This window comes from Colius striatus, chromosome 10 (genome assembly GCF_028858725.1).
Source record: "Colius striatus isolate bColStr4 chromosome 10, bColStr4.1.hap1, whole genome shotgun sequence".
NCBI lineage: Eukaryota > Metazoa > Chordata > Aves > Coliiformes > Coliidae > Colius > Colius striatus.
In genome coordinates this window covers 17,174,970-17,189,661 of record NC_084768.1, presented here as the reverse complement: position 1 = coordinate 17,189,661, position 14,692 = coordinate 17,174,970, and the positions used below count along the sequence as shown (strand labels likewise).

Below are 14,692 nucleotides of genomic sequence, written 5' to 3'. Positions count from 1 at the left end.
TATAATCTCTGCTTAAAGGTAGCTCACTGGGGGGCCTCATTTTGGCAGGCAGACTGGTAGGAACACGTGCTGTGAAGCCAGAGGGTTTCTCAAATGAATCTCACCATGCAGGTCTTAGAAATCCATGAGCCTTAATATGGGCGTAAAGTTATAAATTCAGGGATTTTGACCTCCAAGTCTTTTAGTGTGTTTAAAAATAGCTCACCCATCTTCATTTTATCACTTCATATACTCTGACACAATTTTGGAACCTGCCTCCATCCTATCTAGCAGGGGAACACTATAATTAAGAGTCAGTTTTGAAAGGCTGCTCTCTCTTAGCTTAAGTCAGAATAAGTCTTTATATATTTTGCAGGAGATTATAAACAATTCGTCGTCTAAAATTAGCAGTAAAAAGGGAGCCCCAGTTCTTTCCTGCCTTGTGGTTTGTACCACAAAGACTTAGTGTTTTTAAATCATGACAGAGCTCTCTAAAAACCTTGAAAGCATATTATGTATGTGTCACTTTGGCTCAGTTAGGAATAGTATCACCTCTAAGCCAGAAGGCCATGGGTTCAAGTTCCATGCCTGCCCTTGGATTTAGCTGCCTCACAGTAATTTTATTACAGAAAACTTTTTAAAATAGAACTATAGGGAAGGAAGAATGAAACTTGTCTGTAACTGCACCATGACACGTTCAGTCATCGGGCAATGTATGAAACCACTGCTCTTACTGCCCAGCTTTGCTCAGCAGGCATCAACCCTTTAAAAGGAGAGGTGCTAGCCCTAATGGTGTGGCCGTTTTCTCTCTTCGTGACAAAAACAGTTCTAATCCTTGGGCGTGTGAGCATGAGCTATTGTCTGAAAGAAGCTTGTATATTCAATTGTGCTGCTTCCTTGATTCTATGCTGCTGTGCAAAAGTTGGAAATTGAGAGATATGAATTCCATCTGGACTTCACCTTTTTTCTGCTGACCAGTAACAGAGGTCCTTTGAACTGAAAATGCCATAGGTTATCTAGATGTCAATTTGCAATAAATATCCAACTGAACCATGAGGTTGGTTGTAGCAACAATAAAGCCAGGTGAGCTTAACTGCAAAGGTAAACTACGTATTGTGTCTACTTGGCCCTTGGGGCAGGATGCTGATCACCAATGTCTTTTAACTTCCCCATGGAGCAGAGATCAGAGAGACAATAGTTTGGTTTTGGTCTGTGTCAACAAGTATGTGATCTTATAACATGAAGTGTTTATGTTTGTTGCTTACAGATGTGTATTAACCTACCAGAATCTCACCGTCTCTTAAATACAATTTGCATTTATTTTGAGATGGGAAGGAAACAGTCTTTCATTTTCTACTGGTTTTGTAGAATACTTGGAAGGATTTTGGCATATTTATACAGAATGGAAGCTGTGTCATAAAGCAGTATCTAATTTAGTCCAGGATTATGTGCAGCATAGATGTTCACAACTCATTTCTTCCCCTGAAAAGAATTTTGCCCAATATTTTTCAATTTCTGTTCTTGTAGCATGAATCCAAAATGCTTCTAGATGGATGATTTTCTTTTGTTTAAGAATATTTGTTATACTTCAGTAAAGCTCTTGGTGTTTTCAAATTCCTCTTCTGATCTCTTTTGAGGCTTTACTGCTACAGGAATGTTGCAGCTCAAATGGTGGCTTGCAAAGTTAATGGACTTCTTAAATGGGAAGTATGGATGGTGATGATCATTGTTGCTCTACTGGGGTAAGAGTTCCTGCCAGAATTTGTAGACCACTGTCACTCTGCCTGACAGCTTATGGAAAACTCATTAATGTGGATGAGAATTTTGGATCTAAGGGCCTGAATTATGAAATGAAATGTTTTGACGAGAACTCTGGCCAAGAAATGCTTCGACCTATGACTAACTTCTGGGAAAGGTAGATGCTGGTGGTTCTTGTATGTCTACTTGCTAAATTAGATTAAGTACATTCCTGTTACTAATTTTGTTTTTTCAGATAAGCAATTACTGTGCTGCAGAGACTGTGGGAATTGGGGTAAGAAAGAGGTGCAGAATCCGTCTTGTCCTGGCAGGAACGTTGGCCTGTTTATTCACATCCGGGATGTGGGTGAGGTGGTCCCTGCAAGGCTTGAATTGGTAATTGTCTGTCAAAAATTGGGATTAAAAGGTGAGCTAGCCCATGAGGGGGGGTGTCCACATGACAGATTTCATCTGCTGGGAGAGAAAGATTGAGACTCTTTCCCTTAGAGCTTGGCTTAGCAGTATTGACTGAGTATGAGGCAGAGGGGAGAGGAAATGGCGCCGCTCTGGAGCACAGTGATCCAACTGTGTGAAATCAGTGTGGGTGCTATTAAAATGCCATCTTCCTCTCCCTTCCCCTTTCCTTCCTCCCTCCCTCCCCCTTTGCTGTCAGCCTGGCTGAGGAAAAGTCAAATAACGTACGACTGTGTTCCTTGGCATCACAACTGCAATTTCCCTTTAGGGGCTTCAAACTTGAGAATGGGAGGTTTTAAATCTTGCTGATTCGTGCTGTTCCAGCAAACATATGTGTGAGGGGAAAGAACAATGCCAGTTTCAAACAGAAATCACAAGTGAGAAATCATTGCTGCTAAATCAGGTGTTGCAGAGGCCAGTGGAAAAATCAGACGGTAAGAAAAGTAGGAAATTACTTTGTTTAGAGCAGGGTAGGTTAATGAGAATGAATTAGAAAGCACTCTCTGTGTATTCAGCCTCTGAGGATTTGAGCAAAGTTAGAGGGATTTATTTACTGATTATCCAGACTATACAACTGGCAATAAGATTAAGTGAGGAATTTTGGAACATGCTGACATTTCTTATTTGCATCATTTACTATGAAGATCGTTTGTCGGTGCTGCACTGAGTTTGTGGTGAACCAGGGCTTAGTCTGGCCCAGCAGAGACAGATCTGGTACTTCTCATGGCTTCAGGGATGTGGGGGTGAGAACAGTTTAACGTCCTCTTCTGCGTCTCAGAGAGGAAACATCAAGTTTGTCTAGGTGCTTATCAGAGGAGAATTTCAGAATATTTTCCTAGACATCATTAATTATAGACATAAGTGCAGTTGTAGGTGACAAATTGCATTAGGTCAACTAAAAGAAAAAGACAAAGCTGCACTTTATAGAGCCCCCTGCATTGGACATTGTGCAGGGCTCCCTCAGTACATGGCCTCCTCCTACCATGCACACAGATCTGCACGCTGCCCTTCTCTGCTCTCATATCTTTAAACCAGGCTGGTAAGTGCTAAAAAGTTACATCTCAACTGGAAGAAACAAAGAGGGACCATGGAATAGCAGGTCAGTTACAGGATGTAGGAAAAACAGCATTGTGATTTTTTTTTTTTATTCTTTATTCTGGATGCCTACCTCTAAAATGATGGTATTTTGTGAAAAATGTGCAACTGTTGTGTATTCCACACATAGGCACGGGATGTCATAAACTGAGCTTTGAACACGTCATCTTAGGCAATGTGTTGTCCAAGATTTGTCTTCACCAAGACACTGTCCATGCACCGAGCACGCTCTTGCCCCATTTATCCTGTAAAATGAGGCAATTCCTTCTCCCTAAAGGAATGTTTCAGCTGAGTTTTGTGCGCTGTTGCTAGAATAAGGAAAGTTTTGTTAGTGATCCTCTCTTGCATGGTTACTGCTAAGTAAAAGTCCTCAACAGCGATCAGTTCTGCCGTCAGTTCTTCTTAGAATGATTTTGGTAAGGAGGTAAGTAACAGAGATGAAAGACAAGGTGTTATCTCAGTCTTTGTGATGACTTAATACTTCTCTCTTCAGCGTTATAGATGACTAATTCTTCTGCTTTGTTTTCATCATCTTTAGTAGAAGCTCAAAGAGTCCTGTTTGGTTTTTCTTCTTAGGGGAATTGCATACCACAACCAGTAGCTTTAATCCTTTCATCCTGACATGTCCGGATGATGCCTCCACCCATTCAATTAACTCCTTTTGCAGCAATTGATCCTGTTCCCTTCATAATTCATGTCCACTGCTGGACATGTTGTCTCTGGGAATGTGTTTCATGCATTTAGTAACAACTACACAATAAATTTCATCTGGAACGTCTTCTGGGCTAATCATCACACTTCACTTCTTCATCATCTTGATTTGAATTCCAGGGTAACTCAATGTTATTTGAGAGTTCCCAGTATCCATTGGCCTCCTCCTACACTGAAATAATGGCAAATACCACATCAATAGTATCTCACATCCTGGATTTTCTTTTTCTAATGTGTTCTTTTAAATATGGGGCACTTCATGTGTTGTTATGACAAGGAAATTCTTTGACTGAAAAGTTTGCAAATTCCAAAGTAGTATTTGTTTTATAAACAAAGGTGCTGTTTTCATTATGCCAGCCTCTTTCTGCTTCTGCTTGTCCAGCAGTCCTGTTCTGAAAGGCATGAAGCAGCTGTTGGCTCCGAATCAAAACTTGCAGTGCAGTGAGGGTTATGTAAAAGTCCTTTATGTGAGAGATGTGGCAGCAAACGGTGAAACTGGAGTACTGATACTTTGAGGGGAGATGGCTATTGACAGCAATGTTTAATTTTCACTTGAGTTTTGCCTAGAACAAGAAGTAGAAGATAATGTAAATATTTCTTAAAAATCTTTTCAGAAACACCTTTGCTTATTGCAGTGTTGTCAGCTCATGATTTCATGCTGCTTTGCACCCCGTATGACCCACTGCATGGAAGGGCTGCAAGAAGTTGTCTAGTTCTCTCCCCTGCGTCAAGGCAGGATCTCTGTACCTAGGCCATTTCTGAGGGATGTTGGTCTCTGGAAGAGGGTCTGCAGCCCTCTTAGTCCATCAGTTTCTGTGCTTCACTGCTCTTACCATGTACCACTTTCCAAATAGTTGACACCTTTTCCTATCAACTCATCTCCTAGTCCACTTGTTTCATAGTCACTCATCTCTCCCCTTCCACAGGTGGTTTCTTTTGAACTCAACAGCCCTACCTGATCTTAGCTTTTTCCTTTCAGGTAATAAAACAGAATCCTGAACATCATCTTCAATGGTTTCCTCTGAATGCTCTCAAAACATGCCACAGTTTTCTGGTAGTGTGATAACCAGAACTGGGGGCACAATTCTTGTGCTGATTTCATAATAGCAAGACATTGCCGACAAACATTGTTTATATTGTGCTCTAAACACAGGTCCTTTTCTTCTGAGCTGCTCCTGAAGTGACCATTTTCATGTTGTGTGTTTATAACTTATTTATTCCTGCCCAAGTCAAATGTTTTCTATTCATAATAAATTTCATCTAGGTTTTAAAAGTGTTTCCCCAGATCATTGTGAAATCCAGTGCTGTGATCTAACCTGTTCACATGCTCTTCCAGTTTCTTGTTATTCGTAAATGTATTAAGCATAGGCTATAATCCACCATCCTGAGTATTAAGGCATTAATAACCACACTAAAAAAATACAGCCCATATGAAAGTCCCCTTGATAGAGTTTTCCATTTTGACAGTGAGCCATTGACAGCTTTTCTGTGGAAAAATAGATTGTGTCAAAAAGCTTTACTAAAGTCTGAAATACTTCAGTAATAACATCTAATGCTAGTAATAACATCTAAATACTTCACTAATAACACTTAATGTTAATACCTTAACCATAAGATCTGAATACCTCCTCTAAAAGGAGATTGGATTGATTTGACATGATTAGTTGTCAACCTGTTTAACTGTAAGACAAGAATAACTCCAAATCTGTTAGAGTTCTGGTATTACATCATTCCTTTCAGTCTCATAGTTCCAAATCAGCTTCTTGATTGAAGAAGGCAGGTAGAAAGCCTAATGTAAGTTTTGAATGTTTGGATTCATTAAAGCTATGTAAGTATCTCGGGAGCAGTGTGTGGCTTCAGCAGAAGTTTTGAGCTGTTAATGGTCTGTACTATACAATGTCTGTAACCACAAAGAAGAATCTAAGTAGGCCATTGTTTACACTAATCCAGAGAGTTCAATACTTTTGAATCAAATTGGGATTCTTGGTTATATTGGTTATAAAATATTGGACGTTATTTGATATAACAAATTGATTATATCTTCTGCATGGCCATGAGGTGAGAGAGATTGTCTGTGCAAGGGAAAGCTAGATCATAACCGCTGCCTAGAGCAGTTCAAGGCTGCTAAGGAAAGCATAGCAGCTAAGAGGGGCAGCCTGTGGGTGGCTCAGTAAAGGAGACAGTAGTACAAAGTCAGGAGATGCTGAAAGCATGGAAGAGAGTGGCAAAGTCACCCTCTGTGAGGGAAAAGAACAGCTTCCAAGCTACCCGGGAAATGTTCTTTTTCTGCTGCTTCCTTTGTTGTAAATACACAAAAGTAATGTATTGTCATTTACTTGTGGTTTCTTCCAGTAAGAAAACCTCACTGTGTGAAGCCATCATGTGGTTTCAGCAGTCCTCTGGCAAAAGGCACGCCACATACAGCTGAGACTGTCGTAGCTAAATCACATTTTCAGCATCAAACTGCAGTGAAGAGAGAATATCAAAAATCAGTTGCAAAGATATAGTAAAAACAAGGGAAGTTTGGACAACTGCAGTGTTCTGAGTGTTGTTGCATTAAAGAAAAACCTAACTTGGACAGGAATAGATAAAATAGATGCTATCTTATTCTGCAGTTGTCAATTAAAACATAAATACAATCTGGAGGGAGTAATTAATTGTCAGGAGGTAGTTGTTATGAACTTGAATCTGTAAAGATACGAAATCAGCTTTTCAATGATTGATTTCTCACTTCAGCCATGGACTCCTTTCTTAGCATATGGAGCATTGCTTTACTGCTGCTTTGAGTTTTACTTTTTAGTCAATCACCTTTCAGCCTGCTTCCTCTCAGTCATTTTTAATAGAATGCCTTTTTGATTACAGAAAATTGGTTGATGCACTGCTCTAATGAAAATGCTAGACAAATGCTCCTTCTTGGAACCGACATCAGGAATGTTATACAAGACATTCTTAAATATGCTGGCAGCTGCCCTGAATGTAATGAAATCATGGAAATTAGAAGTATTCCGCTCTCTGTGTGGCCAGCTCAGGACTGTTTGCAGTATGTTACCCAGCTTTGCTGTGAATCTCAGAAGGAATCACTTTTCCTGAGTTTTTCTTGGGACATTCTTCAACGTGCTTATAATTCCCACAATCATGAAAATTATCCTGATATTCTGAGGTACTATTCTTTTTTTCTTCCAATTGCACATAACTCCTCATGCCCACATCCCTTTGTACCATACTGAGTCATTCTTCTTGCAGCAAAATGTTTACAGCCTTCAGAAGACAGAAAACTTTGCTGGTAGAAATGCATGTGTAGGGTGAAATCCTAGTCCCACTGCAGCCAGCAGTAAAATTCCCCCAAATTTAAGTGGTTTGGACTTCACATGCAGTTTTTAGACTTCTCCTGTATGATACTTTCATTAATCCTTAATATGTTCTTAGTGTAGAAGGTATCTAAATGCAAAAAAGGTAGAGCAATGGCAGTGATCCATACTTGTGTTTCACTAGCACCTTTCCACATAGGGATCACAAAGCAGCTTATGAAAGACAGGTGAGGCCTTGTGCAGGGCGAAAGGAATAGATACTATTTTCATTCTTCTAATTCTGTAGAGAAGGTAGAAGGGAGGACTTTATTTCTCTGGCTATGTGTATACATATAGATGGAAGCACCATCCTGGTTTCCATGTTACTTTCCCTTCATCTGTGGTTTTTGTACCTATTGCTTCTCTGTAGCTTTGGTGTATTTTTATCAGATATTCTGAATCTGAGGTTACCAAGGTGAATCTAGGGTTGAGGGTTTTTTTACCTGTTTTTTTTTTGTGCTCTGGATTCTTCCATAGTTTCTTAGTTGGAGGCTTACAAAAGTTCCTAGAGTAATTGCAGTTGTGTTCATTTGAAGTAACAGTATGCCATTCCTGTCAACTATTAATAGCAATATTAAGCAAGAGTCTACTGAGTGAAAATGTAACCCAGATTCATATGCTGTCATTTAACACTTGCTATTGGAACTATCAAGTTCTGGCTTAAGGATGAGGAACACCAAAAGGGGACTGTAGCCACCTTGGCTGTTGGGAAAGAAGGTACAGAAACCTCTTTCCACCTTCTTTGTTGTCCTGTTCATCATGAGCATTCTGTTGGAGAGTAGTCAGAGAGATGTTGAGGGTTTTCTGGTTTGTGTTCTTTGCAGCAAACTTGCAAAAACCTTTCTAGAATGCAGAGTGGTGCTGCTGTTGGCACAGTGCTGAAATGGCTTACAAAAGAAAGCCTGATAACACCTGTAGGTGTACTGTATAGCACAGAAATTTGTTTGGTGCAGGTTTCCCTATGCATGATGCGATACAAGTGAGACAGTTTCTCGCCTGAAAAGCCTTCAGTTGAGACATCAAATCATTGCTGTGGTCAGAAGCTGTTGTAATAAATTGCTCTAAACTCATGAAAGATTGATCTTTTTTGATTTCAGAGAAAATAAATCAACAGTATGAAGTCAACTCTATTACAATTCAGATAAGAGACTGACTCCTGAATTATTATTCACTTCTGTAAATATCACCTATGAGCCCGTATGTAAAAGGTTAAATGTCTGCAGACTGTTCCCCTCTCCTTAAAGATCAGAGACAAATTACTATTTTTGCTTTACATTCTCCTGATGAGGATAATGATAAACATCTGTCACTTTGCTACTTGGCCAGCTAAGAATCTTGTTGCAATCTGCAATTTAAACAGGGAAGAAAAGAAATATATTTTAAAAAACCCATGGACAGCCTGAATTTTATATAGGCAGCGAGAAAAAGTGTCAAATGCAGGGGATTATTTTCAGTCTGCATTTACTTGACTAAATCTGTGTATACATGATAGATATGTGATTTTCCATTTATTTGGTGTTTGACAGGGAAAATTGCAACTAATTTATTTCAAATATGGGACTAAGGAAAATACTCGGTCTGCATGTTGTGGCTGTTCAGCAGACACAGTTTGTTAATAAAATGTTTAAGGTTTATAGGGCACTGTGTCTACTGGTGTTACAGAATGGGAAAACACGATTTTCATCCAGTGTCTTTTTTAGTGTCCTCTACAGTCTCCAGATTTGTAGGAAGCACCCTTAGTTCTTTCTAAAGTCCATATTTTAGCTGTTTGTCCAGTAATTAATCTGTAATTTAAAACAACCTGAACTTTTGAAACCTCTTTTATAACCATTTAGTTTTGTTTTCAAATAATACATTGAATCTTATATCTGAACAAAAGTATGACTTAACAAATCACATTTCATTTAGGCTGGACTGACCAGGCCATAGTTGACGAGGGGTAGATATGAAGTGGTCTACCTGCCTGTGCTGCATGAGCAGAAGCAAATCCTGCGTTAGATGAAACTGGAAGTCTTTTTGTGCCTTGGCAAGAATGGCTTCCATGCTCTTTCGTGACATGTTTGCTTATCTAGCTCTAATGCTCTCCCAATAATGAGTTAGCTACCAATTTCAACGGCTCCAGGAATCCATAAAGCACTACTGTGCAAATTTGAGCTAAATGCTATATTGTAAATGGAGCTGTGCTGACAGGGGTCTGGCTTGTGTGGAACTAGTTTTCATTATTGGGTTATTCCCTTTCTGCAAGTACATTCTGTTTCTCCATGTTATGCTTCTGGGTGCCAACAGAACAGGTTGAGATTTTATAGTTCATGCTAATACGGCTTTAGTGGTTGTTTTCAGGGAGAAATATCATATGTCAGAGTTGAGGGAAAGAACGTTCTCCTTTGTATTATGCAGGTTGAAATTCCATTATTTTGGCATCTTTGAGCCTAGTTTGATTTTCACCAAAAGGCTACTATTCTTTTTTTTAGTTTTTCTTATATTTATACAGGCCAGACTGAGGCAAAGTACATACCTTTTAGCTTCCAGTTAAAAGTTCCTGGTGTTTTCTTTAATTAGGTCAACTGTTTACATACAAAGAAGGGGTTTTATTTCTATCCAATGAAAAAGAGACCTCTAATATCTAATCCCACCCTATGTTATGCTGAGCTTTGAGCACTGGAACCAATGATACTTTTGCTGTTATCCTTCCTAAAATCTTTGTTTATATAGGTGTAATTCACATCTAATACGTTTGAGGCTGAAGTGCGGAATTTGTCACAACTGAGTCAGTCTTAATAAATAAGGAGGATGTTTTGTACCTCCAGGAGAGTAAAATTCAAAATCCAGGCTCAGAGTGCAGCTTTCTTACATGGGTCAAGCTGCCTGAATCTGAATGGTAAAAGATGTGATAATAAGTACTGCAGAAAGTGATCTGAGATAATTTTGGGGGGTTTCATATACCACCACACGTCTTTGCAAACTTTCTTTAATATAAAATGACAAATTTATGTGGAAATATAAAATGTACTTTGTGAAAAAGGTCTTGCAAATCATAAGGCATGAAACTTTAAAGGTCTAAAATTCATGCTGCTAAACACTAATGTTAATGTATGTAATATTTTAACCTTCAGCTGTTCTTTACATTGCTGGACTGCTACAGTGTAAGTCTGGGTTTTTTTCCCCAATATGTGACGAGTTCACCACAATGTGAAAGACTTGACTTTCCCTTTTTTTTTTTTTGTTGTTGTCTGTGTAGACTGAAAACGATGAGAATGGCCAAGCAGACAACTTTTCAATGGACCCCCAGCTGGAGAGACAGGTGGAGACAATTCGAAATCTTGTGGACTCCTACATGTCGATTATCAACAAATGTATCCGAGATTTGATACCCAAAACAATCATGCATCTTATGATCAATAATGTAAGTAGCAGCCCGGGTTCTAAAGTATTTTAACTTGTCTGTCAAATCTCTTACTTGCAAGTACACGTCTTGAGTCTAACAGCAACAACAGCATGTACTAAGAAGAACACACTCCCATAAATGTCACATTCTTAGGCAAAATATTCCAGTCTTCTGTAGTAATAGAAAGTTGTGCAGCCTTCTCAAAGGCTGGCACACTGCCTTGAGTGCTTATTGCAAAATGCTGAAGACTGAATTAATTTACATCTTAATCAGAATAGAAATTATTATTTAAATATAAATCAAGGTCGGGGTTTTTTCTATGTTGCTTTTGATGTAAGAAGAAAAGGGAGCTGGGAACTCCCATCTAGGCAGCCTGCAAGAGCAGCAGAGCAGAGTTGTGCTTCCTTGATTTTCCAGTTCTTATTTTATTTGGGTTTCTTTCTATTTTCAGGTTACTGTTTCCAAGGAATAAATCTAGAAGCCTTGGACACTGTTGTTTAGATAAGCAGATGCAGTGGTTTGATTTAGTGTGTGTGTCTTTCTTAGATCTGAAGATTATTTGGTTAAAGAAATGGCTTTGAGTTATCATAGTTTTTCCACTAGGCTAGGATCTCAGCCTTTGCTTCCTGGCAGAGTTCTGAATGGACCTTGTTGAAATCTAAGCTTAATATTAATGCCACCGCTGCCATATAAATTAAGTAAGAATGGAGAGCACAGCTCCTGTTAGTAATGGGTAGCATTTTTTCTGTGAGGTCATGAAACCAGGCTGTATTTACAAATACAATATGCTCTAAGGCAAGTCTGGTTAGAAAGCAGCATTTACTTTTAACTTGAAGTTACCAGCCTTCACCTGATGGCTTTCATCAGCCCTGGGGAATTTGTGTTGCACTTAACTTAGGGAGTTGGACAGGAACTTCAGTTGGATTTCGTGATACCTATAACATAAGCAGATACTTGTTAACTTCTTCAGGTTTAGGGGAATCAGGATCTGAATAATGCTCTAGTCATGGGCCAGTTTTCACAAAAGAGTGTACGATGAGCAGTTCCTTTTGAAAGCTTGTATTAAATTTTCTGCCACTCACCTCCTAATATGGAATAGTTTAAGGGTCTCTGCGTGCTTTATGCAAAAGTAGAATGTTATGCTTTTGATCTTATCAGCTGTTATGTTGGTGAAGTTCTGCCATGCTGGCTGACCACGGTACACAGAAGCAACATCCTCTCAACATCATCTACCTTTCAGTTAACCTCGTAGTCCATAGTAGTGTTGGGGCTTGCTAGTGAGCTAAGACCTCCACTTCAATCCTACAATTTAAATTTGTGGCAAAGAATCAAACCTTTTAAAGGACTGTGAAGAGTTAAGACCAGAAACATTAACATACTTGTGTCTGTGCAGCATAGGCAATAAAACACCATATTAAAAACAATAGTTAAAATAGCAGATTTTGAAAATCAGAGAGAAAGAAATGCTTGAATTAAAACTACTGAGCCCTTCCCAAAGGTTATGCAAAGACCTGTAAAGCAGTGGAGCTGCGATGGAAAGTGGGTCCTGTTTAGTAGTGTGTGTTTTCCTTGGAGTGTTCAAAAGTCCAACCCATGCTCCAGGAGTTAAGTGAAAACACCCTCCCTCCCCCTCAATGAGGGTATTCTGTACTTTCTGCTTGCCCCATCACGTAGTGTCCAAAACTCTGGAAACAAATCAATCCCAAGGAGTTTGTGACAATTGTAACCTCCCAAGTCCTGCTAGAACTTCCTTTCCACTTTGTGGGCCTGGAAATGAGCACTTACAATTCACGGGAAGTACCGCATTCAGTCTCATCATACAGAAAATAATCAGCCTCTGTCCCTAAGCGTATTTTGAGGCCTAAGCCTAGATTGTTGTATTCCAAATGCATCTCTTATTCTTCCCTTAGGGTGGATGTTGATTACCTTAAAAGAAAATCCATTTACCACACAGAACTGCATCAAGTTACCAATTAGCAATTCAAAGATGCACAAAACCCCCACACATTTCAGAAACTGTATGTATTGGTGCCTAGATATTGCAGATTATACAAGAGGGGTGGTCTTACAGTAAACAGTGTATTCTTCACAAGCTGTGCTGATATTAATCTCATCTGAGTAGAAAAACTCCCAAGTATTGTACTACCAAACTTCAGGTTAAGGAACGGACTGTGTTTTCATTTGAGGCAGCAATGTATGTTGTAGTTTGACCCCACTTCAGAGTGAAGGGCAGGCTTTGTGGCACTGGTGGTTTGGATGCTTGCTGTGGTTCAGCTTTGACTGCAAGTCAGATGTCCGTGAAGGAAAATGTTTCAAACCATTGCTTTGAGTTTTCCTGTTTTCTAGAGAGGAGCAAAGGTGTGAGTAGGTGTCACTTCTCTTCTTTTGCCAAGCTGGAGAAAGTGGCTATTGTGGAAGATCTTCCTCTGTCCAGTGCAGTGCATCCAATTGCAGAAGGCAGGAGGTTGATCCAAGAACTGTCAACACAACAGTCTTCCCCTTCCAGAAGAATTCAGGGAGTTGCTTGAGTCTCCTGCTAGTGGCAGGCAGGGACCTCTCATGATAATTGTCCCAGGCTGATTTTTTCCAAACAGATATTTGTGGTTTAACAATGCTTTTACAATCAGCTCTGGCCTTAATCTAATTTTAGGACTTCTTCTTTTTTTGAAGTGATGCCATTAAAATGCTTATTTCATAGAGTAGAATGTGATGCTGTTTAACTATGATATCTGTTTTTAATGTGGAGTTTTTGACAATCATGAGAAAAGTAGTGTACTCTGGCTCTTGATCAGTACCATCTACTGGAAAACAGCATGAGACTTATGGAAAATTTTTGCAGGCTTTGCTAAGAATTTGTGCATTTCTTGTCATACATAAATGGGAAATGACAGCCAAGCCTGAGCAATATGGTTTTGTTTCCCCTAAGGTCTGTCCTGGCCTTGGCTAGGTGACCATAAAGGATCCCATGCCCATGCAGTTTGACTGCTTTTGCTGACCTTGTCTGCACACAAACATTGCCTTAATCTGACTCAGGACTGAAATCAGTGTTGCTAAACTAGTACAAACAGAGCTCAGGTTTATATAATCAGAATCTTGGGAATGTATTAACGTTGGTGTCTCCAATTCAAAAAAGCTTTGTAGAACAAAAAGCCAGATGAGAAATAGATCAGAACTGTAATGAAGGTCTCAAATGCAAGGATTTACTAGGTCAGTATTTGGTCAATTTACCACAGTCTTGTTTGCCCAGAGTACCTCTAGCTTTTTATCTCTCTTAATATATCCGGGTTTCCATAACCATGGCAGGCATAGCAGGAAATCAGTATAATAAATTAGATTACTTGGAGACTTCTCCTTTCAGTTTCAATGTGTGTAAATTGGATATCTGAGGTCTGACAAAGTTGTTGGAGATGAAAGACACTGTCTACAACAGGGTAAATAAGAAAATAATTGACAGAGATGTTACAAAGCCTGAAATTCCCATTCCTGGGGGAATGTAGTCTCTGATGGTATTGCTGATGGCTGCCATTTACCTGTCAGTCAACCATTTAGAATTGTATCAAGATGTTAGCTGACTCCTGGGAGCTGTTGAGAAGCCTGTTTTGAAATGAACTGTAAACATAGGTCTCACCTTTGAGATGTAAAGCCAGTGTTAGCTCCAGACAGGTCCAATGTTTCAAAGACACACCTAAAAAAGGTGGCAGTGTGTTGTGAAGCAACTATACAAAACCATCATATGTGAATATGACATGGGAATTGTCTTCTCAGAAGGAGGCTTTGTAATTGCATTAAGCCCATCTGCATGCAACATTTTAGGTCCTGTCCATTCTTTCCCAGCTGCACATGCCAGCGTTCTTTGGTCCACAGATAGACCTTTGGCTGCCCAATCAGAGTTTAGCATTTTGTAGTTCCTGATCTGATGTAACAAAAACTGCATGACCAGTAGAGTTGATGTAAGGTAGCAGGA

The 14,692-nt window shown here is 39.4% G+C and overlaps 1 protein-coding gene across 2 annotated transcripts in view; it reads left to right on the top strand.

The window, feature by feature from the left end:
• DNM3 (dynamin 3) overlaps positions 1-14,692 on the top strand; it is a 162,206-nt gene that overhangs the window by 133,658 nt on the left and 13,856 nt on the right. For both annotated transcript variants that reach the window (XM_062003460.1, XM_062003459.1), the window contains one exon: positions 10,582-10,746. In XM_062003460.1, the coding sequence (XP_061859444.1) occupies positions 10,582-10,746 (165 nt within the window). The remainder of the gene's footprint in view (positions 1-10,581; positions 10,747-14,692) is intronic.